This window comes from Antechinus flavipes, chromosome 1, assembly GCF_016432865.1.
Source record: "Antechinus flavipes isolate AdamAnt ecotype Samford, QLD, Australia chromosome 1, AdamAnt_v2, whole genome shotgun sequence".
NCBI classification, from domain to species: Eukaryota; Metazoa; Chordata; class Mammalia; order Dasyuromorphia; family Dasyuridae; genus Antechinus; species Antechinus flavipes.
The window spans coordinates 343,304,481-343,330,980 of NC_067398.1; the positions used below are offsets into that span (position 1 = coordinate 343,304,481).

The following is a 26,500-nucleotide window of genomic DNA, read 5'->3' on the forward strand; positions in this document are numbered from 1 at the left end:
ATACTACGGGGGTAATATGATTGCTTCATTTAAATAAATGTGTTCTAATTCGAGGCGGGACAGAGCACTAATACCTAAGGGATCCTAACAACTAGAAAACCTTTCCTGTAGAAGGGGGCACATAAAAGGGCTCTAAGTGCCAGAGTGAGGAAGAATAGTGGTCAGCCTGTGCATAAAGGTGGAATGCTAAGCTTGGGGAATGGCAGGCAGACTGGAACACGGAGTGCATAAGGAGGGATAATGTGAAACAAGTCTGGAAAGCTTGCTACAAAGGGCTTTTAAACGTCATGGCGAAAAGGTGATATTGTAGAATAGGGAGCCATGGAAGCTTCTTAAACAAGGTAAGATTTCTGCTTCTGGCAAATGTTTGCAAAGTGTACTGGAGACTGGAAAATGTACTGGAGTGAGTTTAGAAATAGCAAGACTAGTGAGGAGGCTAGTGAAATAACACAGTAAGAGATGAGATAAGAGCTGACCTAAGGTAGTGGCTGAATGAGGGGAGAGAAGGAACAGGACTGCAAGATGTTGTAGAAATAGACCAGAAAATATGTAGCAATCTAATGGATAGGAGCTGGGGAGGTGAGCAAGTTAAGGAAAGTGGGCAAATCAAAATAAAATCCCTGAAATTCAAGATGAAGTAGACACCTAGAATATTTATTATCTTATAACACTGTATCTTTTTACATGAACCTACATGAGTACAAGTCTTCCCTGCTAAGACAGAACTTCTCTTGGTTAGTTCCTAGTTTAATTTCTCCTATACTTTTAGTGAATGTGATATATCCTCATTCTAGATTGTGAGCTCTACAAAGGCAGGAATTAAATCTTATCTGAATTTTGTATTTCTCTCATATACCGTATTACTTCCCCCCCAACTGGTTTCTTAATGCTATTGAATTGAATTGAGTTAAGACAGATGAAAAAACTGCTATTTTAAAAACAAACAAAAACTATGCACATAGAATTCTCCTCACCGGGTTCTCCTCCATCAGGGAATGAAGGTTCCCTGGGTCCTGGATTTGGGAAAAGTGGAAAGAGAGAAGTCGTGTGCCATCCTTCAATCTCTTTTGGAAAAAAGATAGTCATCCCAGCCCACATATCATTCTTTCTAAAGTAACTGAAGCGCAGGTGGTACTTAACCTACAAATGGCAAATAAGAAACAAAATGTATTCCATGGCAACAAACATTTTTTCATCTAAAACCTGAAAATAGATATTTCTTTTTTAGGCAAAAAGACATTTTTGAGAAACTAGATATGAGTAAGCTCATATACAAGATGAGCCCACATACAGTAAATGTTCAAGTGAGTATTGACTGAGTCAGAGAATGACAGCAATCTTGTCCTGAACCAAGTAGCAAATCCCCATATTAAGCTACCTAAACCAGTCTCTCCATTGATCAGCAACACAAATGATCCCTTCTAGAAGCAGTGAATCACTGAGGAATCATGAATCATAAGTTAAATGGAATAAATGGAGGGTCCCAGCTCCAGAATACAGGTATTACAAGGCTTTTGATGACCAGCTACACAAAAATGTCCTCATTACCTCCTAAAAAATACTGCATTTGCTGAGAAATCACACTTAATTTCATCCTGAACTGCCAGCTAGCTATTCTGCTCATGAATGGAAACATGCCATCCTGTGCCAGTACAGAGGCCTAGGAACCAAGATACCTTTTGGCAAATTTACAGAGCTAGAAAGGACCCTAGCCTCACAGCATTAGACAAGAAGTGTATTAAATCATTCTGTACTGCCAATTGTTTCTTCAGAAGAACTTCACGAAAATCAAGGATGTTAGATACAAAGAGCTTTGGAAGTAAGACAAAGATCTATCTGATTGAACTAAATGAAGGCAGAAAAATGGATAATGATTTGGAGGCTCTTTGGTTGAAAGCTATTTTAAAATCACGGAAGCAACTACAACCGTAACAATAATGTTAATAAATAAATACTTCCTTACCTCAAGTGGCAGGGGTTCCTTATAATGATTGAAGTTGTGCTCAAACACAATACCAGCCAATACATTATATGAATGATTATTAAACTTAATGTAATCTTCAAAATCCTTTTCTGAGGGAAGGCCACGAACTGTAGAGAAAACAAAGCCCAATGGTAAGTATTCTGCAAAAGATATTAATGTTTAATTATCCAAAGATTGGCCCATTTCATCCATAGCCAAGGGTGGCCAAACTTGTAAACTTCTCTCTGTTTTTATAAAAAGCCCTCCCTTGGGACACAAGTCCCCTTCTCTCCTCAAGGGAAGATGAAATATACTAGTAGCTGGGAAAGCAACCAAATTTACTATATTGTAAACTGAGACTTTTACTATTCCTTGCACAGACAAATATAGTATCTTGTACATCATAGGGTGCTAGATGTCTGTTGAATTAAACAGAATCAGGACTTGAATGCATTACACTAAATCAAGAATTGTAAAGGACTTTCCAGGTCATCTTGTGCAATCCATATCTGAAGCATGAATCATCTCTACAACATCGTTGTCAAGTGCTAATACACCTTCTGCTAGAAGATGTTCAGGAATAGATAATTCATTTCTTCTGAAGATAGTCCATTTTATTTCTGAACAGCCTGAATTATTAGGAATTTTCTTTTCATTTTTAACTGAAATTTGCCTCTCTGTAACTTCCACTCAAAAATTGAGGTTCTGCCTTCTAGGGCTGAGCAAAACAAGGTTATCCCTTCTTGCACATGGAATGGAATTTCAGCTCACATTCTAATGTAAAAGATCACTGTTAGATCAAAGATTTCCTTCAAATAAAGAAATAAAATGAACATATCAGGCCCTGTGAACTATAGCTACAATTTCCTTTTGTGCATAGTAGTAGTCTTACAGAATTGGAATAGATATTAGGAGCCATCTAATTTGCCCTCCACCCCAATTATGAATCTTATTTATAATATTCTTACTAAATATTTACCTAATCTCTGCCCGAAAGCCTCTAGTAGGAGGAATATGTATTGGTTCTTACACTGTATTCTATTAGTGAAGAACACAGTTCCTAAATATCACCAGTGGTCACTCTTTAAGCATGTCAGTTCTCTTCTCCCGCCTTCCTTACGCTTTCCCCTCACTTAAAAAATATAGTATAAGTAGATTATATTACTGAAATTATTTCCCAAAGAGAGTGAAAGCATTTCCTGTTTTTGAAATGCCATACCAAATGCCTATGAGTAAGACTGTCCTAAAAGCAAGGATTTGAAAGCACTGGTGAGGGTTAAGACCATTCAAAGATTCCTAATTCACTCAATTCTAGGGCAATGCCTCAGAAGGCCCATTCTAGGGAAGTCCTTTGAACAAACTACAAAGAGAACGTTGGTTTTGCCAAAAAAGATGTTCTTATTGTCACCTTATTGTCTTATTATTGTTACTTCTACTATTAAAAATCCTAGCATGTATTTATTGATCATTTTCTATGTGCAAATAATAATTGCTTGATTATCTGAGGAGCTTTATATTCTTCAGAAGACTTTTATGAACCTTATCTCATTTGTTTTTTCTGTGAGATTGAAAAGTAAGTTATGAACTATTACCTTCATTTAGCAGATTAGGAAATTGAAGTAAAATAAATGACTGACCCAAGACTATACAAGTTAGAGGCATAGCTACTATATTATGATTTTTTTTAGTCCTAATTTTCTAAAACACATCAATCTATAGAGATCATCACCAAAAGGGACAAATATAGAGAGCTAAACCTGAAGAGCTCTCTGATAAGACCATCTAATAATAAATTTACAAACTCTTATCTCCCCACACCATCTAACCTTTCATATCGATGACCAAAGTCTTTTTCACCATCTCTGTGATAGTCTTCACAGCTTCATTGTTGGAAGGAACATAAACTAGCTCCCATTTATCTTCTGGGGGAGGGAAGTTGAAAAACAAGGGCAGGTCACTGATGGGCTGGCCAGGGTATATGGTAGCATTGGGGATGTTTTCTGAGCGAATATTCTGGCGAAGCCAAATTAGTATCCCAGAAAATAGTAAGGGCAGGAGAATTTCCAAGACTGTTACTACAATCTTCCGTTTCTAAAAGAGAAATGAAATTCTGTATTAATCCAAAATAGAAAACATATACAAAGCACCCTCTTCAGAATAACTTCCTCTTCTTGCCCCATGGCTGCCAGAAATACAGTCTGAACTGTCTAAAGAGATATAGTCAAAACTGAATGAAAGGAACCTAGAATAATTTTTCCCCTTTGTGCTATGTCCTGCATCCCATTTCTTACCACATGTACACAATTTACCTTTAAGGTGTAATTCTTCCAGAGAAGAAGTGTAAACTGCCTGAATACAGCCATTCTTCTGTCCAAATGGGAAGCTCAACTCTATTCAAGATCAGAAAGAAAGAGAAACAGGGTTCAGAATAAACATTTTAATAGCAAATCTTTTGATGGATATGCTGAAAGGGAAAAATAACAGGGAAGAGAAAATCAGTTTAATATAAATTACCCCTTCTCCCTGCATGGCTCCTCTTTTGCTCAAATCTTCACAAAAACAACAATATATATACACAGGGAAAAATGCTCAAGACCACAAATTTTCTTGTGTGGCTTAAGAGAACCTTTGGAGTATAATGTTCCTCCTGTGTCACCAGTACACAAATCTGTCAGGGTAAGTGATTATTATTTTTTCTAAGAAAAATGTGCCTGAATGAAAAGAGAACCACTGTCTCACAGATTTCTCTATGTGGTTTTTTTGGTAATGAGAGAGAAGAGTTCACATCTGATTTGGTATAAGAAATCCCTAATGTGGAAACTCCCTTCCCAAATGCAGATTTTCTAAATATAGTCTCTCTCTGTCTATCTATCTACAACTGAAAGATTGAATGATTTGCCCCCAAGTCACAGAGCTAGTATGTGTTGCAGACAGGATGAACCCATGTTTTCTTAACTTCTTGATCTACTTTAGCATTTAATCAAATAGCATACTTGATATATAGAATTTCTCAACATTACATTAAGTAGAGAACAAATCTGTTTTAAATAATCAATAAACAAATGTTTATTAAGGACCTACTACATGTAGATTGGGCAGTCAGGTGGCAAGATGAATAGCAGGTCTGCCCTGAAATCAGAAAGACCAGAGTTTAAATGTGGCCTGAGAGACTTATTAGCTGTGTGACTTTGGGTAAGTCACTTATCTATTTGCCTGAGTTTCATCTGCAAATTGAGATGGGCAAAGAAATGTCAAACCACTCCAGTATCACTGCAGAGAAAACCCCAAATAGGTCACAAGGAGTCAAGCATGAATGAAAATGACTGAATAACAATGTAACATGCAGGGTATGTAAATACATATACAAAAGTGGGACACAGTTCCTAGTCCTCAAACAGGTAGGAAAAATATTCAAGTTTTTGGAATTTTATCAGTCTTTCTTCTTCTTCTTCTTCTTCTTCTTCTTCTTCTTTTCTTCTTCTTCTTCTTCTTCTTCTTCTTCTTTTCTTCTTCTTCTTCTTCTTCTTCTTCTTCTCCTTCTTCTCCTTCTTCTCCTTCTCCTTCTCCTCCTTCTCCTTCTCCTCCTTCTCCTTCTCCTTCTCCTTCTCCTCCTCCTCCTTCCTCCTCCTCCTCCTCCTCCTCCTCCTCCTCCTCCTCCTCCTCCTCCTCCTCCTCCTCCTCCTCCTCCTCTCCTCCTCCTCCTCCTCCTTCTTCTTCTTCTTCTTCTTCTTCTTCTTCTTCTTCTTCTTCTATATAGGATCAGTAAAGTAATTGTGACTCTTTTAAATCTGATTTAAATCTGATTTGTGTGTAAGGAGTTGGGACACAGGTGGAGGAGAAGATCTCTGAGTCAAGACTGCCTACCATATTATAAAGCTTTTCCTTGTTTTTTTTTAAAGATAAAGATGGATGGTCAGATGCTCCAAATCTTGATATCTAATTTCACATCTATTTTTTATATTTATTTGTTTGATTATTTTGAGGCATTTGAAGTTAAATTACATGCCCCAGAGTAACAGAAAGTGTCTAAGACTGTTTTTGAATTAGGGTCCTTCTGACTCTAGGACTAGAACTTAGCTATTTTAACTCCCTCCAAATCTATTTTAAAGGCAAGTATTCATTGTTTATTTTATATCTAAGCCTTTTTTTCTACTCAAGCAGCTAATATCTTACTACAGGCCCTCATTACCTTTCAATTAGACCTTTGAAATGACTCCTAATTGATCTCCCTTCCTTAAAGCTTCTCACTCTAAACCACACTGTAGCCAATGGGATTTTCCTTAAGTGCAAGTCTAACATGACTATTCTAACTCAATAAACTTCAGTGATGTCCTAATGCTTCTAGAGGAAAATGTAAAATTCCTGTCAGACTTTTAAAGCCCTTCATAATCTAGCTTTATCCTATCTTTCAAGCCTCATTATATTTACATCAACCCCTTTCCCACACATACAGTCCAATCAAACTGGTCTTCTCTGTTCCTCAATATGACTAACTATACCATATCTTGTCTTTGCACTGAGCATTCCCCAAGGCATGGAATGAATCTCTTCACTTGGAACTCACAAAATCTCTCTTCCATCATGAAGCAATTAAAGTACCACTTTCTCCATGAAGTCTTTCTTGATTCTCCCAAAATAATGGAATCCTCCTTCACAACTACTTTGCATTTCTTTCTTTACAAGGGCATCAAGATCACACAGCCAATAAATGTCTGAGGTCACATTTGAACTCTAATCCTCCTGACTTCTGAGCAGGTGCTCTATTCATTGCACTACCTAGCTGTCCCACTTTGTATTTCTTTTGCAATTATTCCATATGTACATTTTGCCTCCCTAGTAGAATGCAGGTTCTTTGAGAATAACTATTGTTTTATTTTCCATATCTGGATCCTTCATCTATAAAATTAGGGAAGGGTGGGCCAGATGAACTTTAAGAGCCCTTGTGGCCATCTGTGTGGCAAATAACCAATCAGGAGCAACAACAGAGATTGGCCATTTTAGTCCATTGATTTCTGACTAGATAAAGAAACTATTAGCAAAGTCTAAATAAGACCTTGCATGTATAACTTGGCTAATTTAGTCTTTTTTCCTTGCCCCTTCAAAAAAGAAAGATGCTAAGGCAATTTCAAAATTAAAAACTGGAAACACCAATTTGTTTTCACTGAGCCTAAAGTCATCAGTTAGAGTACACTGTGTTAGGTCGGAATACCTGTTGGAAAACATATGACATTACAGCAGAAAAAGGAAGGGAGGGAACTTAAGTTCTATGTGCTTAGGGTATAGAGTCAGATGATGAGTAGGCTTTTGAAAATTTCTATGTGGGGAAGAGAGAGAGACTGAGGTTCCTCTGTTCATTTCCTGTCAAGATTTCACAACTCTGGAATTTTTAAATATGAACTGAAGTATATGATGTCTCAAACTTTCAATAAAGAAGGCACTATAAATGAACCCAGACAATCATGGTAGTTGCAAATCAAAGTCAATTTCATTCTTTTGGCTAGGTATATAGGGATTAAATGCAAACACAATGAAAAGTTTATAATAGAATTCAATTCAATTTAACAAAGATTTATGAACATTTGAGGCACTGAGCTAGGTAATGAAAACATAAAGATAAAATCTGAGTTGTGTCATTAGGTAGTTATTTATTATTACTAAGGCATGTAACTCATCAGAAGATCATAATTAGTAAGTCCTCCTGCAATATACTTCAGAATATTTCAAAATGTCTTTTTTCTTAAAAAAAGACATAGCTATTGATTTTCTATAGGAAAATAAATGATATTCTAATAATCAATACACAAAAAAGTGTCATGCTAGTTCTTTTCTCTAGTATGTTCCTTAAGTTTATGCTTCTTAAAATATCTTTTACTCAAAACAGATCATTGCTAATGGCAGTAGAAAAACCAACCACAATGAATTATGTGCATAATAACTTAAACTATGGCTTCTTATGAATTATGTTATGAAAAAGTATAAGTTTAAAGGAAACTATAATAATATGTGCAAAATGGTAAATATGTAGCTTCTAATTATTTCTAAATTACACACAATGCACAAAATTAAAGAAAGGTCTATTTATTACCATTAGTATTGTAATTAACTAACATCATAATTAAGACTAGGATAAAGGGATAGAGACTGGGATTGTGATTTCATTAGAATAGAAAACACCCAAGGTGAGGGACTTCCTCCACTCGTGCAAATTGGCACCTCTTCTGCAATTTACGGTTTTAGAAGCTTCAAGTTATTTCCCCAATGTCATCTAATCAATACATGTCAAATGTGGGACTTGAATCCAGTTCTTCCTGCTTTGAAGGCAGTTCTTTATCCATGATACTAGCCTAGTGATTAGTAAGTGTTTTCTCAATTCTAAAGAACCACATAGTACAGAAGATAGCAAAATAAGTGTTTTTAATATAGATTAAGAAAAAAAAAAGCTAGAATCAAAAGGGTAAGCACAGTGTGTGCAGTTAGGGGCAAGAGACTTCATGTGGGAACTAGGTGAGTTGAAGTGGGCTTCTAACTCTGATAAATTTAAACTATTATCTCCACAGGCAGTGAGTTAAACAGAACACCCAGGAGGCAGCTAAATGATGCAATGGATAGAGTGTTGGAACCAAAGTCAGGAAGTCTTGAGTTCATATCCAATTTCAGACACTGACTACTTGTGTGATCCTGGGAAAGTCATTTAATCTGTTTGTCTCAGTTTCCTTATCTATAAAATGGGGATAATAAAAGCATCTACTACTAACTATTGTTGTAAGAATCAAATGAGATATTTGTAAAACACTTAGCATATAGTAGGTATTATATAAATGTCAGCTACCATAATTAATAGGAAAAACAGCAGAACTACTTATTCTATTTTCCTTGTCTCAAATTAAATAATTTTTTGTAGGGGGAGAAAGGCAAAATAATTGAGGATCAAAGAAAAGCCTCCTCCAATGGCTCCAATGATCTTAGGATCATAAGATTTAGAATTAAAAAGAACCTTGGTTGTTATCTGTTTTAACTCCTCTCACCTCCCACAACATACACATTTAAAAGATGGGAAAACTGAGGTTCATGACAATTCATTGATTTGTCCAAAATTATTCATGTAGTAATCAGCAAAATTAAAAATGGAATTCAGCGTCAGTTCAGATTCCAAATTTACTGTTTCTGTCCCTATATTATACAAAATCTCTCTTAAGAAAACAGCAGTAGATTTCTCTGCAGTTAAGAGAGATACTCCTGTGTGGAGTTACTGCCATCTGCAAACTATCTATCTATCTATCTATCTATCTATCTATCTATCTATCTATCTATCTATCTATCTAACTAAATATATATATATGTGTGTGTGTGTGTGTGTGTGTGTGTGTGTGTATCTATATTTAAAATCTTTAGGCTCAAGAAAAGAACAAAGACATTCTTACTTAAGTAAGATAGAGAAGCCACTGACCTGGGGTCCTAGGGAGAAGCTCATGGTATTCTTCTTCCTCCAGGGAACAGGAAAAGAATGGAAGGGACACAGGTATCTTGGGGTGGAGTTAACAATCCTCTTGAGTCTGCCTAGGAACTCCCTAACTAGGCAGCCCTGAAATTTGGCAACACTGACCACTCTAAGAGGTAACAGGAAAAACATTTGATGATTTGACATCATTTCCAGGCACCTCTTGAGCACACCTAGATAAAATTTGGAAAATGCTAAAAAAAAAAATCTCAGAAATAGCTCTTCCACAACTCAGAACAGGGCCAAAAGTATAAATACACTTTTACTTTAAGCAAAACAGATCTGACATATGCAAATTTGTATACAAAGAGATCAGTTAGCTATGCATGGCAAAACCTTAAAATATTATATAAATGTGAAACATTAGGCAGTGATTCTTTTTTCCTCAGATAATTTAAATATAACTCAGATATCACCACCAAAATGATTTACACACTATTTGCAAACATATATATATATACATAAAGTTTAAAGTGTACTTATATTTCATATAGACATTTATATTTATTTCATTTTATATATAAACATAAAAAGCTAATGTTCAATAAGGATCCCCATTTGTAATTTGTTAGATGCAAAACAAACAGAACTTCAGCTTTGGGGGGACTCCCTTGAGAAGGATTTTAACTGCTAGGAGTGTTAAAGTACTTTGCTCAATGGAGTTTAAAATTTCCTATAATATAGATGTGCTTCCTTGATAGTACTTAAGCTTAATATTGCCAAAAAATTACATTTCCTTTTCTGAGAACCCAGATGTTCTTTTTAAAAAATTCTCTCTAATTTGTCTATAGTAATAAGTATCTTTATTTAGTAGAAAGAACACTGGGTTTGGAGTCAGGGCACCTGGGTTCAAGACCTGGCCTTGCTGTATGACCCTACCCTGAATCTCCTTTTCCCTCTTCTGTAATATGAAAAGGGTGCTGTCTGAATATCTAGCTAGTCCTGCATCCCATTTAACTCAGAAGGTTTGCCACATTTGTCAAGAGCTTCAGCCTTTAGTCATGAAGAAATCAGTTATTATTAAGGATTTAGAAAGTCAAGCAGAGACTTAAAAAATCCCCCCAAATTTTAGATAGTTAATTTCTGGATTTGGAAACCTAGGGAATGAGATATTATACGACTTTTGGAGTAGCAAGAGCAGTTGTTACAAGGAAAAGCACAAAATTACATCCACAAAACAAGAAGATCAATCATTTGTAGCACAGACTACTGTTACTTTACAGATTAAATACAGGGAGCCACCACTCTTGGCTCACAGAGATTATTACTTAGTAATTGCAGTAAAATATGAGATCAAAATATTCTTTATTTAGAGTCCAATTTTCTACAAGATTATAAACAAGATACTGGTAATTGTGATTTATTTTTAATTTTTAAAAAAATCACCACTTCTTTTCTGCTTCATGTCCACATCTCAATCTCAGACCACTCAAATAATTTTTCACTATGCAAAATTAAATCACTGCATTTCAACATAAGTGTGTATTATAAATTTAAGTTTTCAAAATTAGACAAACACACCTCAAGGATACTACAAAACTTAAGAGCAGCTTGGATGTTTAATCAGTATGTCAGCAACTAGACTGTACTCTTATAAATTGGATGCCAACAAAGCTTTCTTTGTTCACCTTGTGTGAAACTGTGGGGAAGCCTGTGTGGTTCCCAAATCAGGGACTTACTTAAGGCAGGAAGTTAAAAAGAAACTGCATTCTTCAATATCAGCTAAATGGATAAACTACTAAATTCAGCAGATGGAAGAATTTTTTTTGTCTTGCTTTAAATAGCATTTTATTTTCCCAAAAAAACTAAAGATAGTTTTCAACATTCACTTGTGCAAATCCTTGTGTTCTAAATTTCTTCCCACCCAAAAAACCCCCCAGCAAACAATCCAATATAGATTAAACAGGCAGAAGGAATTAAAAGGATTATTGACTGTCTGATGTGAAAAGCAAGAATTCCAATGGAAGGCACATAATCTCCTGTCATAATTATGAAACTCCTCCTGGTTTATTAGTCACTGCTACCACACGTGGCCTTTAATAACCTGTTCCAAGATCACAGGCTGTGTCTTTCTATGCTTCGCAGGGTAATAAAGGTAATGAAAAGCCAAGAAAACAAAGCTAGTATTTATCACTTAAACCCTACTCTCAGGAATACAAGATAATCTAAACCATAGTTATAGACAGTTCTAGGTCCTAGGATTATATTAATACTGGATAAACTGAAACAGTGAATTAAAAAACAAATCTGCCTCTGAACTAGAGAAGTCTAGAATCAATCAATTAATCCATAAGCATATATTAGATGTCCACTTCATTGTTAGATGCTGGGAATATAAATACAAAGAACAAAACAATCCCTGATTGGAAGGAGTTTATATTCTAATGGAGAAAACAACAAATACATATATAAACACATACAGAGTATATAGAGAATACATACGATACCAGGTAGACTGGAAGGGAAAAACTAGTAGTTGCAGGATATTTCATGTAGAAGATGGTATGTGAACTATGTCTTGAAAGGGGGATTCTATGTTAAAAGGATTACTGTGAGGACAAAAGTGAGGGAATATAACCATATTGGTATGACTATAGGCACACCTGAATAGAGCATACACACTAAAACATAAGTCATATATACTAATCAAGTTTCATATAACCTCAATTTAAGAAGAAATAATGGTCTATATTTGAATATACAGAGACTCAAAAAATTTTTATATTAAAGAGTTGGGATTGAAATTCAATAAAAAACAAATGGAATTAAAAAGAACTTTAAAACAACTCTATTTTTAGTTGAAAAATGCAATAAACAATAAAAGGTGTAATTTAAGATGAATTTTGACACAGCTCTCATATTTTCAAAAAAAAATCCCCCCAAATCTAATTCCTGTGTATCAGTTTCTTTGGTAAATTGTGGATAATAATCTTTGTACCAACTAGGTTACAGGGCTATTGTGAGGTAAGTATTTTGGTCCTTAATGTCCTAAATGAGATTATTTGCAGCTCCCAGGTCCTCCTTCCTCACTTCTCACAGCACCATCCCTGAAAGTTATCTCAAGTTCAAGACACATTGTGGATTAAATGTCCACTCAAAACCAAATAGTTCATGAGCTCCAACCAGTGTATCTTTTACCACTCAACCAGAAGGCATATTAGTTCAAAGCAAAAGACATCCTCTGCTTCTGACTCTCCAACCACCATTCCCCCACAGCCTTCTACTTTGAAAGCTCCTTCTAACCTGGAGTTCCATCTGGAATCTTAAGGTTACACAATTTTCAAGATGGTGGACAAAGAAGTCTTGGAGAAAGAAATGACACACTACGCCAGTATCTTTGCCAAGAATAACCCAAAAGGGGTCAGAGTCAGATACAACTTAAAACACACTTGCCCAGGCCAGCCATGCTCTCTCCTTTACTTCTTTCCCAGTACCCCTCCAAGTCTTCTTCCCCTTCTTGTTCCCTCTCCACTCAGGTGACCAGCTATTTTTCTTTTCCATATCTTCCTTCACTCAGATGTAAGCTCTCTGAGGGCAGGAACTGATTTTCTTTTTTTTTTTTTGCTTGTTTATAATCCTACCATTTAGAACTGAGCTTGGCATATGGCAAGTGCTTATTGACTTAAGATAGCATAGAAAATAAGTGAAAAAAAGTCCTATCCTACCCCAGCTAAAGACAAGAGTATATTCTCCCATACAAGCCATGCAAGAAGGAGCCCTTAGTTTGTGGTGCTTAGAAATCATACTCTTAAGCTACCTTTCATCTTATTTTCCTCCATTCTCTTCTGTTTTTTTGTTTAGTGAAATGCATTTCTATACTTTGCTGTGTGATCATACTCTTAAGCTATCTTTCATCTTATTTTCCCCCATTCTCTTTTGTTTTCTTGTTTAGTGAAATGTATTTCTGTGTCCTGCTATGTTTACGTTCTGTCCTCTGACCAGTTCAGAGAGTGAGGTTCAAGTATGAGTAGCTCTCCTTATTTTATCCTTGTTTGTATAGAGACTACCTGCACATCTGATTATGTAACATAATTTTCTCTAGGCTTTCTATCTCTTTTCTACCACTAGTATATTCTTCTACTCTCTTTCCACTCTTCTTTTAAGATCATCAAAACAATGGAACAACTCCCCAAGTACAATGTCTAATGGATTCCCATTATAATCCCTGATGATGATAGGATTCTGAGGGGACTTTTGAATCATCTCCTTATATATAATAAACACTGTGCCCCCATTAAAGTCTCTTAAAATTGTTCATGTTTATCTTTTTATGTTTCTCTTGAGTCCTGTATTTGAGTTTTAGAGATTCCATGCATTTTGGATCATTTTTCATCAGGAATATTTGGAAATTTTCAAAAGATCCATTTTCCCTCTTGTAGGAGGTTATATTCTATTCAATTTTTCTTGGTTATTCTTGGCTTCAAGCTGTTTTGCCTTTTAGAATACCATTTTCCAAATTTTCCATTCTTTTTTATTAGTGGCTGCTAAATTGTGAATGATATTGATTGTGATTCTGGCTGCTTGCAGTATTTTTTTTTTTTTTTTTGGTTGTTGTTCTTTAATTTGGAAACTTTGATTTTGAATAAAACGCTCCCAGAAAGTTTTTATTTTATGGTTTCTTCAAGAACTAACCAAACCAGAAAATGCTTTCCATTTCTACTTTCTTTTTCTAATAAGAAATGCAGGCAGTTTTATAAAATGATTTCTTGAAACCCATTATCTTTTTAGACCTTTTTTTTTTGGTCATGAAGTTCAGTAGTTTAACAATTCTTAAATTCTCTTTCCTTGATCTTTTTTCTAAGTCTTTCCTAACTTTAATATTTCTTGCCATCTCATCAAGTCCTTGGTTTCTATTTAGTGCATTCTAATTTTCAGAGTTTATTGCATGAACTGTTTTGTGCCTCTTATGCAAAGCTATTAATTCCCTTTCCAATTTTTTCTTCCACAGTTTTTTCTCCCTCTAGCACTCTCTTTCATATATAAAAGCATTTTACACTCCCTTTAAAAACTTTTTATTTTATTTCTTTCAGGAATTCTAGCTGGAGTGTCAAAATTGTACTTTTCTTTGAGGTCTGTAAATGTTATGGGGTTTGTGTCTTGAGCATCGTTATCATCACAATAATTGTTAATGGTAAGATGCTTTGCTGTTTGCTCATTCTTCCAATCTAGTACCTAACTAGTTGGTTTTTGTTTTGGGGCCAGCCTCTATGTACTTCTAGAGGCAATGTTTGGGATGGTACTGCTGCTACCTTCTTGGGTTGAGTGCTAATTTTATCAAGCATTGAGGGCTGGGTTCTTAGGGAGACTGGAGGCTATTTCAGGGCTCCCAAAGTGTTATAATCCAGTCTGATTACTTCTTCTTGGTCTAAGCTATGCAAGATCTTGACTTGGGTCTGAGTTTGGGCACACTCCTGTGGACGTGGTAGACAGCTACCAGACTCAGTCACTATCAGATACTTGGAAGGCCCTGCTGGTTTAGAAAACAGAAATGGAAGCTTCTCTTTGGTCTAGGATTCCTGTCCCAATTATTTCTCTGCAGGTTTCAGACTGGACTAAAAATTGGAACTGGGATCTAAGACATATAACAGATGCTTGGTCTTGAATTTGCTTTTAGCTCAGTGTATAGCCTAAGATCCATATATCATCCTAGAGTGACACTAGAGCTAATAATACCTGCATCCTGTACAAATTTAGGCCCCTCTGTGTTGGATTCAGAATTTCTTCTTTCCCTCATGTAGAGCCTGTCTGAGGCTCTATATGGTCATTCTTTGCAAGACTTCATCTCCTTATGTTGATCTGGGCTTTAAAAACAAGCATCTTAGGAGTTTTTTCCTTACAAGTCCCAATCATGATTTGACATTATTTTCTAGATTTTTTATATAGGTGTTTCTGTGTATGCAAGAGAGAAGGGGGGGGGGACGGGGAGAAGGAGAGAAAATGAAAATGAGTGAGTTCAGCTGTACTTTTTATTACTCTACCATCTTGGATCCCACCTCTAAAGTTAAGGAACATGTATGGTTGAAGAACATGCATAGAGGCATACACAAGTAACTGGGAAACAGACCTAGTCCCTAAAGCAGCATACCTGCTAGTGTTCTAGCACTTGCTGATGTTCTTTTATGACGACATTGGCTGTAAATTGATCTCTCCACTGAAAAGGTATTCATTGCTAAACTGTTTTCTGATGGTCTTTCTCTACTATGCTGACCCTTCCCTTATGGAGGGAGGTCTTTTCACCAAATCTCTCTGCTACTGTTATTTTCAGTCCATACATTCTTGTAACTCCTATAAAACTCATGATTCCTTTGGATCTTTGGGTCTTTTCAAATCAAAAGAAGGGCACTACTTGGCAAAAATGCAAAGGAAGTACACTGAGAAGTCTTTTCAATCCCATAATTTTCATAGTAAAACCCCCTCCCCACCCAAATCACTGTATTTACGTCCTATAAATTTGTATTATCATATGAAAGGGAAAGTTTACTAATAGAGAAACATAAAAAAGTTGAATACAAAATTATAGTATGGTCAATTCCCACAAAATTCTAGAATTACAATTCCTTAGTAATCCTGTAGTGAAGTGCAGTATAGCATGGTAGTCAGCTGCTCACAGAGTAAGGAAGACATATTCCCTGTGACACACACATTGGTTGTGTGACCATGAGCCCTGGGCCAAACACTCAGTGCAGGACTCTAAGCTGCTGCATAGAGGAAGTTTCCTTATCCAGGAATCCCTAATATCAAATTAAACCATAAATTCAGCACTCATCCTTAACTGTGCTGTGGCAAGTTGCTGAAACCTCAAAAACAGTGTCTGTTACTCTCCTCTGCAGTGCTTTAAAAAATGACCATTCCAACAACTCTCAGATCTTAGTTTTGGGTGATCTTGCACCAGCTGTTCACAGACTTTTTTGCAGTTATCTTCTGGCTCTTAGTAGGAGACTCATTACTGAACTAGAGAACTCTTGACATTCTTAGAAGTGAGTCTATAAAAGAATCCTCCCCTGGTCTCTCTCTGGAGTTTTAACTCTTGGCAGAAGAGCTCATAACAACAGTACATCAGACCAGGAATAATCCCTTATGTTAGCTCAATCAAAAAGACTCCAGTGTCTCATTTGAAGAGTAACTCACTCTATCCTAGGGAGTTTGATTTTCCCCTATATCTCCATGATGATCACCAATACATAGCCCATGTTTATGGAGGGGAACTATCAATTCGAGAAGCCCTTCTTATTTCTGTCTTCCACTCTCATTTCAGAGGAAACATTTCCCATTGATTTGCAGGCTAACAATTATTCCCAAATTTGCTCTCTCTAAGCATTTGAGTAAAATTAATCAAATCACTGAAAGCAATGATTAGTAATAGTTATAAGTCTACCAATTCTGCATATCCTAGGCTTATCTATAATCCACCTAAGTTAAAAGGGAAAGTTAGAAGACCAGATCGAAGGTCTTAGCCTCAGAAGAATATCAAGAAATGCTTTTTTTTGCTACGATCAAGAATACTTATTCATAAAAATGGAAAGAAAAGTGTGAAGGTTATTTCTGGGACTTCTGGAATGTTTCTGCATTCATTCCTGATTCCCAATGTTATTTTCCATAGTATTCCCTGCCAAAATTTCAATGTTTTCTTTGATATGTTCTTTAATATGATTTGTATATACAGTAGTAGATACTTTCTTGGTCATTCAAAAGTTTTTGTCACATTGAAAAGAATTGCTCATTATCCCTTAGCTTGCCTTATTTAAGTGCCTTCCTTCATTTGTCTCTGGTTAACACCTATATCCATTAATGTGATGTTGCCATTGTTAATTTTTAAAGCTCTATTTGTGAAAATACAAGCTTTAATTTAAAAAAATTATCTTATTTATGTCATTTTTATTTCCAGTTTCTTTAGCCATTTGACTTCTGAGATCCCTAGTTAGCATAGTCTTTTCAGATTTTACAGTGATTCTGCAAGGATAAAGTATAGAGCCAAAAAAAGTTTCTTACATGATTTAGAAAAAAAGAGACCCTATCAGGAAAAAAAACACACATATGTTTATTTTGAAATATCTCTGGAAAAAAATACACACAAAGGTTTCAACAACCTTTGATATTGATATTAAGGGTAATTTAAGTTACTAGAATTAGATTTTACTAGTACTAAAAGTTTGAAGGATTCCCCTTATAGTTTTTAGTGTAAATAACACAAATAAAAGATTAAAAAATTACATCACTCTAAAATAAAATACATTTATTGTTTAATTTGAAAACTATTTCAACACTGATTTTAATTTTAATATAAAAATAAGCCATTAACACATCTCAATTTTTATTTCTAAAATATAAGAACTTATAAAGTTGTAAAAGAAAAAAATGGATTAACATAAAATTATACAATGAATACAAACTGAATGAAAGTAACAAATAGAATCCAAGAATAAAAAGCTAACAATTATTAAATGAATGAAAAAAAAACATAGAAAAAATAATGTATCTTCCTCCAAAATATATTTAAGGGAGCTATAATTTTATCAGGATGAGTAGTCCCTTCACTGACCAGACTGTAATCACTCCTTGCCCTTGAATCTTGTGAGATTTTCATGTTTTCCACAAATTCTTCATAGATTTTCTAAATAACAAAAGAATAATAATTTCATGGATTAATTACAAAAGCTAAAAAATAAAGAAGAAATAAGAAAGAAAAATACGTAAAATTATTTTGATAGCTCACTAGATGGGCTCATTTAACTTAATAACATTTGGCTCAACTTATGTGTTATCAAATGGTGGTAGCTTATGTGGTATCAAATGGTGTATAAAATTTCATAAAATCATCATTTATTTGCATGTAGGTGCTATTTATATTTTTCATGAAAATTTCAAGTAGGGATAAACCTTTTTTCCTACTTATATTTTGGAATAAAATTTCTTCCCCAAAACCTGACCCTAGAAGAGGGGCTAGGTTAGAGAATCTTAGAGAATCACAGATTTACAGCTAGACAGGGAATGAGAAGCATTCTAGTACAATCCCTTCAATTTGCCAATAAGGACTGGAACACTAAGAAGTGACACTGTTCTTAAGTAACAGAGATGGGACTTGAATCGAGATCTTTTGACTCCAAACTCGGCACTTTTTCTGCCATACTATATTGACAATGAATTTAGTAGTTAAAGTTAACTCCAGAGGGAGAAGTTTCAGTCAAGTGATCAAACCAGAGTTCAAAACCAGATGATAAGAAATTGAGAAATGAGTGACAAGTAAAGACGTAAAGCAGAGGCAACAAGCATAGGAAAACAGATATGGCACCACATTGATGACATAGGGTCAAGTCAAGGTTCAGGTTAAATGCAAGGTCCTCTGCTAAGAGTTATTCTTATTAAGAGCTAATTTGATGGTTGTTATCTAAGTCATGTCCACTAACCATAGGTGTCACCGAGGCAATGTCCTGGGTCAGTCTGAATGCTTTGCATCATCTTAATTGATGATCTCAACATGGATTCAGTTATTATCTCTATGCAAATGATTCCTACATATATATATATATATATATCCAGCCTTAACTTTCCTAAATTTTAGTCTCAACTCTCCAGTTGCCTCTTAGACATCTCACACTGTCTTGAAGCCATCTCAAACTCAATATATTCAAAACAGAACTTTCCCCCCCCCTCAAATTGTCCTCCCATTCAAACTTCCCTGTTATTGTCCAAGGCACTACTACTTTCTGTCACTTAAGTTCACAAACTTGTTATGATCAATTTCTCATTTTCATTCACCTCACATATGCAATCTATTCAAATACTGTTTCTATTCTCAAAAGATTTCTTATATACCACTTCTCTCCATTCAAAAAGCCTCATTCTTATTATTTCTTACTTTTCCCCCAATTAGCTATCTCCCTTCTAACTTTATATATTTTCATATATATGTACACAAAAGAAGACTGCATATGACAGTTAATTTCTATTCCATACTGGTTTTTTGAATATTAAGTAATAAATTTCACTTGTTATTTCCAAAACCATTCTGTCTGTGCATTTAGTTTTAATTTAAAAATATTTTTTCACTTAAAAATCAATTTTCTCTCCCCTCCCACCTGTCCTCCAATCTATGAGAAAAAACAACAAAACAAAATAAAGCCCTTGCAACTAATATGCATAGTCAAGCAAAACTAATTCTTTCACTAGTCATATCCCCAAAATATGTCTCACAATTTACATACACCCTCAGTATGTTTCATCATGGGATCTTTGGATGTGTTGGTAATTACACTTATCAGAGTTTTGATGTCTTTAAAAGTTTTTTTTTTTCCTTCACAATGTTGTTGGTATTGTACAAATTGTTCTTCTGGAATTGTCTGCTTTTTTCACTGCATTAGTTCACACAAGTTTTTCCAGGTATCTCTATTTCCTCACCATTTTTACCTAATTTTATTAACTATTCTTATTCTTCTTTTTGGTTATTTTCCTATTGAATTTTATGTACCTTTTCACCAAACTCTGTGTTTTTTCCAAAAATTTTTGATTCCTTATAGCACAACAGTACTATTACATTCATATAACATAACTTGGTCAGTCATCACCAACTGATGGGAATTCCCTCAATTTCCAGCCCTCTGTCAATAGAAAAAGAGCTGCTATTAATATTTTTGTACCTTTGGTTCCTATTCCTCTTTCTTTGACCTCTTTAGGGTATATATATAGTAATGACATTACTAACTCAGGGAGTATGTGCACTGTTCAGAAACTTCTGGCGCTCATTTATGAACTGCTTTCCAGAAAGGCTGGACCAACTCAGAGGTTCACTAACAATGAATTATTATACCTGTTTTCACACAATATTGTGTGAAATAGAACTATATATATAAAACTATATATAATTTGTATTTCTCTTATCATTATTAATGAGATGGACACTTTTTCATGTAGCTATTTATAGCTTGGATTTTTTTCCTTTAAAAACTGTCTGTTTAAATCATTTGATCATTGACTAATTAGAGAAATGGATCTTTTTTTTTTTTCTTTCCCTCTGAGGCAATTGGGGTTAAATGCCTTGCCCAAGATCACACAGCTAGGAAGTATTAAGTGTTTGAAGTCAAATTTGAACTCAGATCCTCCTGACTTCAGGGCTGGTGCTCAATCCACTGCACCACCTAGCTGACTCTATGATGGATCTTATTCTTACAAATCTGAATCATTACCTTAAAGATCTTGGAAACTTTCATCAAGAAAACTAGCTGCAAAGATTTTTTTAATCCTAGTTATCTGCTTCTCTCCTAATTTTAGCTTCATTAGTTTTGTTTGCTTAAAATCTTTTTAATATAATCAAAACTGTCCAATTTATCTTTTGTGATCTTCTCTATCACTAACACTCTTCCTTTTTGACAATTGTAGATGTGAAAAGTAATTTTTTTCCTTGTTCCCCTAATTTGTTTATGATGTTACTTCTTAATATTTAAGTAATATATTCATTTGAAGCTCATCTTGATAGGGTAGGAGATGATAATTTGTGGCTAATTTCTGCCAGACTGCTTCCCAGTTTTCCCAACAGTTTTTATTGACTAGTCAGTTCTTATGTCAGAGGTGGGGTTGTTATGTCTGTCAAACATTAGGCATGTGTGCACATGCCATGCATCCCTAATCTATTCCACTATTTTAAAATTAGTACCAAATCATTTTGATAATTAATTCTTTGTAAGAAATCTGAAATCTGGTACTGCTAGGCTCCCTTTATTCCCACATTTTCCTCCATTTTTTCTTGGGATCTTTAAACTTTTTGTTCTTCTAGATGAATTCTGGTATTTTTTTCAGGTCTATAATGTAACTATTGAATGGTTTGGTATGGCATTAAACAAATAAATTGGGTAGTATTATCATTTTTACTGTATCAAATCAGCCTATCTATGAGCAATTGCATTTTGTAATTGTATTCATCTAGTTCCTCTGAATGTATTGGTAGGTGGACTTCCAAGTATTTGATATATTCTGTAGTTCTTTTAAATAGAAATTTTCTATCTTTTCCTGATAGGTTTTCATGATAACAGAAATACAAATGATTTATATGGTTTTATTTTATATTGTACAACCATCCTGAAGTTATTTGTACATTTCTTAAAATGTACTTTGAAAAATCACTCACTATTTATAACAGCTCTCCTTTCTGGCAATTAAAAACTGAAAAAATTAAACAAATCTATACAGTGGCTATATACAAAACTATATGCCTCTTTCTGCAACTTAACTCTATTCTCTCTGCCAGGAAGTGAATAATATGCTTCATCACAGATTCTCTGGAGATCAGTTTTGATTAGAGTTCCCTTTCTGGTTTTTCAAAACTATTTTTCTTTATAATGTTTTGGTCATTATATAAATTGTTCTCCCAGTTCTACCTTTTACTTCTCATCATTTTCTACTTCCTAGGATTTTCTGAAAGTCTTTTTGATAATGGCATAACAATATTTTGTCACATAAACTACCATTTGGTTACCTATTCCCCAATTGATGGACAGCCCCTTAAGAGTCCAATTATTTGCTCCCCCATACTTTTTTTAGATCTCCCCTCTTCAAGTTTAAGAAGTTCTTTTGGCCTGGTATACTACCTCTTCACTAATTTCTATCTTTTTGATTATTCCTATCTCTATTGGCTTATTTTCTTGAGTGATATATTTCTTCACCAAGCTGTGTGTGTGCATGTGTGTGTGTGTGTGTGTGTGTGTGTGTGTGTGTTCAACCTCTCTTTTGGTTCAGATAAGAAAGAGATTCATCAGATATTGGTTCTCATCACTCCTTTCAAACACACACATTATTAGTTTCAGGTTTATTACTTAATCTTCTAACCTATATTTCACACTTTACATAAGTAGACTCTTCCACAGGTGTGAAAAGGAAGAGAAAAATAAAGGCAGGAAGGAAAAGCATGAACAGGAGAAGGAACAGACCTATCTGGGACTAGCCACACTAAAGTCTGACCAGAACTGAAAGGAGAGTTGAAACTTGGGGGCTAAAGATTGACATACAGTACCCAAGTATGGAGGACAGAAGATAGTCATGGGGTGCACATGTGGGAAAGTGGTAAGAGTAGAACAAAGGTCTCCTCTCTCTGGACTAGAGGTCGCAAAACAAGCCTACTATCTGGGCAATCTTTACACATACCTGAAGTTGGTTTTTTTTTTTTTTTTTTTTTTTGAGAGGGAAGGGGTGGAGTCACATACCAAGGGAAAGAATCAAAGAGCACAGTAGTGTACAGTAAAAGATTTTTTTTTGGAGTGCAAATTTCTTTCAGAATTCTTTATATAAAGTCAAAATTGTCAATGTGAATTTACATAAAGTGAGAACTGTATTCCCTTTTTTCTTCTAGAGCTATTATTTCTTGCTTCATTTCTCAATATTCATGTTGTTCTTGTAGAAGATACTTTTTCTTTTTGAGTCTCTGCAGTTTTTAGTATTACTCTCTCCTTCTCACTGGATTTTAAAGTGTCTGCATCACAAATAATATTTATAGTGATTGGTATCTTTATGTTTAGTATCTATTATTGTTTGATTAATCCCTGAAGAGATATAAAATTTGAGATTAGAAGAAAGCTCCTAAGGGCTAAATTTGAGAGTCATCCACACAGAGATGACAAATAAAGCCACAGGAGTATGAGAACTTTTAGGGAGAAGTCCCAGGATTGAAGATGCTAAAGATGCAATACTGAAGAGGAAAAATGGGTACAGACCATTGATTCCAACTTGGCAGTTGGAGTAAGGAGAGAAATCTAGCAGAGACTTAGAGGGAAACAAGAGCATCAAGATAATGCTTCATCTTCAAGATGACTAAGCTCTGTGCATATCTGAAAGTAGAGAAAGGTCATACCAGGAACCTACATATGAAGAAAATTATTATCTGTAGCACAGAAATCTTACCTGACAGAAATAACATAATTAAATAACAAAAATATAAAAAGCCAATCATATCAGTCTGATAAAAGTTTTTCATTTGGCATATATTGTTCTTCCAGGGATTTTTCCCTTTAAAAAGATGAACAGATTGCTTATAGCTACCAATCTGACCGAAAATTTGGAAAAATAGGACAAGTTCTCATTTAGGTAATAATTCCATTTATACTATTCAGATTCCTTATTCCATTTATACTATTTCAGATATCCTATTTCCAAGTCTTAAATGCTCTATGTACCAGGCAGTACCAATATTACTATATCAGAAGGAACATTTTTAATTATGAGAAGTCTCTGATTCCTAGTTTGGTGCTTTCTTCAACAACTCTGTGAAATTTAACTGGTAGGCTAGAGATGAGATACTGAAGAAAATAAATTCACCATTTTTAAAGCCCAGAGACAACATAAACAATTTATTTCCAAATCTTCCTAAATATTTCTTTTCAATTATTTTTCTCCATCTTCATAAGAGGACAATCTGTGAATCTGACAATCACTCCTGCATTTTTTCTAGTCTAAACATATGTCCCCTTTATTATAAGCATGGTTGTATTAGAGACAAGCAACAATCCAAAAACAGTTGTTTAATAACTAAAGTGGTATGGGAAGAGGAAGGATGTATACAGACTTTCCAGGGTCAATTCCCAAAAAGCCTCTGATCCCAAAATTTTTTATTCCTTATAAAAATGAAGAAACTGACTGAAAAGTCTTCAGCACTGCTACTACCTTCAATTTATCAATAAACATTGATTAAACACATGCTATATGCCAAGCACTAGGGATACAAGGAAAGGCAAAAAATACTATGCAAAGAACTAAGACTAATCTTCAAATCCTTCAAAGTAAAAGGAAACAATTTATAAAGCCTCATTAATATAATGGCCCTGTTGTGAATATTGCTCTATACAAGCTAGTGCTGAAGCTTTAACTCAAATTAGTAAGCAAGATATTAAGCTCAACAGGATTTTACCCTATCTCAATTGATCAATATTTTTTTTAAAAAGACTCTTATTAGATGAAGGACCTGCAAAAAGCTTGATGGCATATGATTAAGAGCATTGTTATCATTACTATGTGCTTAGTTACATCCACAATCCTTTAAAACAGAGCTCTTTAAATTGAAATTTCAATATCTAATTATTTTGTTTAAATTTCTATAAACAAAATAGGTGGCTCCCTTCTTCCCCTTCCCTCCCCAAAGCCTTTCATAAAGTCTACAGTTTTGTCAAAGAACCTCTAGTTACTATACATTGACATCTCTTTTCTGGGAATTTCAATTCTGGGATTAAGAAATTTTGATTGTAAATAATATATTTTCTGGACAGACAGTGCTACTTCTGATAATCAATAATGAAAAAATAAATGCTATATCTCAAGTGATTGGTGTGCTGTAAAATTTAGTGTGGAAATACACCTTCACCATTTCCCATAATACTATACAATACTGTTTGAAAATGATGTCCTTAACATTCGAAAGCCTGGCATTTTACTCAAAAGACCAAGCTAGTTTAAAGGGAAGCAGTGTATTTTTTAAAATTCATAATAAATAAAAGAAAATAGAGAATAAGATGAAAATTCCTATTTCAAAATAGAATTTTAATATATTTGGATCAACTGATGTTCCTAGTTCTAGTAAACAGATAACACAATCAGATACTTGTAACTTTTTTCAGAGTAAGGAAAGCATGAAGTACGAGACTAGCGGAATTACAAAAGTTAGAAAGTATATTAGAATTGCAAAAGAAAATACCTACAAGGAAAAGGAAGTTAGAATTTCTTAAAATACTTGACATTTCAGTACAAAGAGTCCTCAAAAACAATTATGGCCAGAATCCAAAAAAAGTTCTTGAAATCAGAGTCCCCTAAGTCAAAGGTCCAAACTTAATTACTCAGCTCTAGTCAAACACTTAGGTATTTCACTACCACTTTTGAGGCCACCTTACCCTCTGCTTTTTGAAAAGAGCCCACTCCAAGAACCCTTTAAAGAGGACTCATTTCATTCTGTTTAGGAGTAGGAAGAATAGGAGAAAGAATTTTGTACTGAAAAATCCATTTGCTTACTGTTAAAATATTGATCATTACAATAAATCCACTTCAGGAAAAGTTCACTGTTTACTTTTTTTTTTTTTTTTAAGTAAGCAGTTAAACTGCCAATAGTTAGCACATACCATTTACTACTCACTTCTAAGAGCTATTGGTGTAGGGTATAGTATTTCTCCAAATAATACTTTTGCTTTAAATAACAGGTAGTGTTCACAAGATTGGCCAGGTCAGTTCACAAACATCTATGCTGCTTCAATGCCATTCTTGCAATAGTATTTTTAAAGAGTAGATCAAAATTCTAAAATTCTAGTCTTGTCGCTATTTACTTTATGACTTAGAAAAGTTTTTAATTTCTCTGTGCTTTGGCTTCTCAAATTCTTAAGTGAATTTCATACATTTTATTTATTTCATACATTATTATTTATAGAATTTGTACCACTGTATATTTTGAAGAAATGTTTTAATGATCTAGAGAGCTGTATAATTTCGAGCAAATCATTTAAACCTTCTGAAATGGGGAGAATAGTATACGGCTCATGTAATTTAGTTGTATTAACAACCAAATTATATAAAGATTCTGAAATCATTAAATGATATGTAAATAGAAACTATTATGGCAACCAAGAGAACAATGAAAGACTCGAGAGCAATATAGTTAGATTCTCAATTTGGCAGAGGCTGTGAAAAGAATATTTTGTTCTATCAATGACTTTTATTGGAAATAAAATTTTGATTTAACCTAGTCATCAAAGCTATCTATGAAGGACTAAATTGAAATTGATGTTGAACTCATAGATGGAATTCAGTTAAAAAAAAGAAAGAACAATCTCACCTGTAAGGAATGGCTTACCAAATCAAGAAAGGAAGTAACTATGGTACTGCTCAATGCAGGTATATCTATGGTGACCAAAAATGCCTTTATCCATTTCAGTTGGACAATACACAGAGACATGTTTTTTGAGTGAAGAACTCATAATCTTTCTTAGTTGGATGAAGCAAAGTAAACTTCAGTTTATGACTTTTGTAGAGGAGGTCTTCAAACACTGGTGGACTGAATATTTTACTAGATGATGTAAGAA

At 34.4% G+C, this 26,500-nt stretch overlaps 1 protein-coding gene across 2 annotated transcripts in view; it reads right to left on the reverse strand.

Annotated features, from left to right (window-relative positions):
- ABCA3 (ATP binding cassette subfamily A member 3) overlaps nt 1–26,500 on the reverse strand; it is a 114,807-nt gene that overhangs the window by 75,923 nt on the left and 12,384 nt on the right. Inside the window, exons 1-5 of one of the 2 annotated variants that reach the window (XM_051969533.1) lie at nt 9,411–9,543; nt 4,273–4,353; nt 3,790–4,054; nt 1,964–2,091; nt 975–1,140 (exon numbers count right to left, since the gene is read on the reverse strand). In XM_051969533.1, the coding sequence (XP_051825493.1) occupies nt 975–1,140; nt 1,964–2,091; nt 3,790–4,054; nt 4,273–4,326 (613 nt within the window). In that variant the 5' untranslated portion in view covers nt 4,327–4,353; nt 9,411–9,543. Of the gene's footprint in view, nt 1–974; nt 1,141–1,963; nt 2,092–3,789; nt 4,055–4,272; nt 4,354–9,410; nt 9,544–26,500 lie in introns of those variants that run through there. The other variant, XM_051969532.1, reaches the window with a different exon arrangement.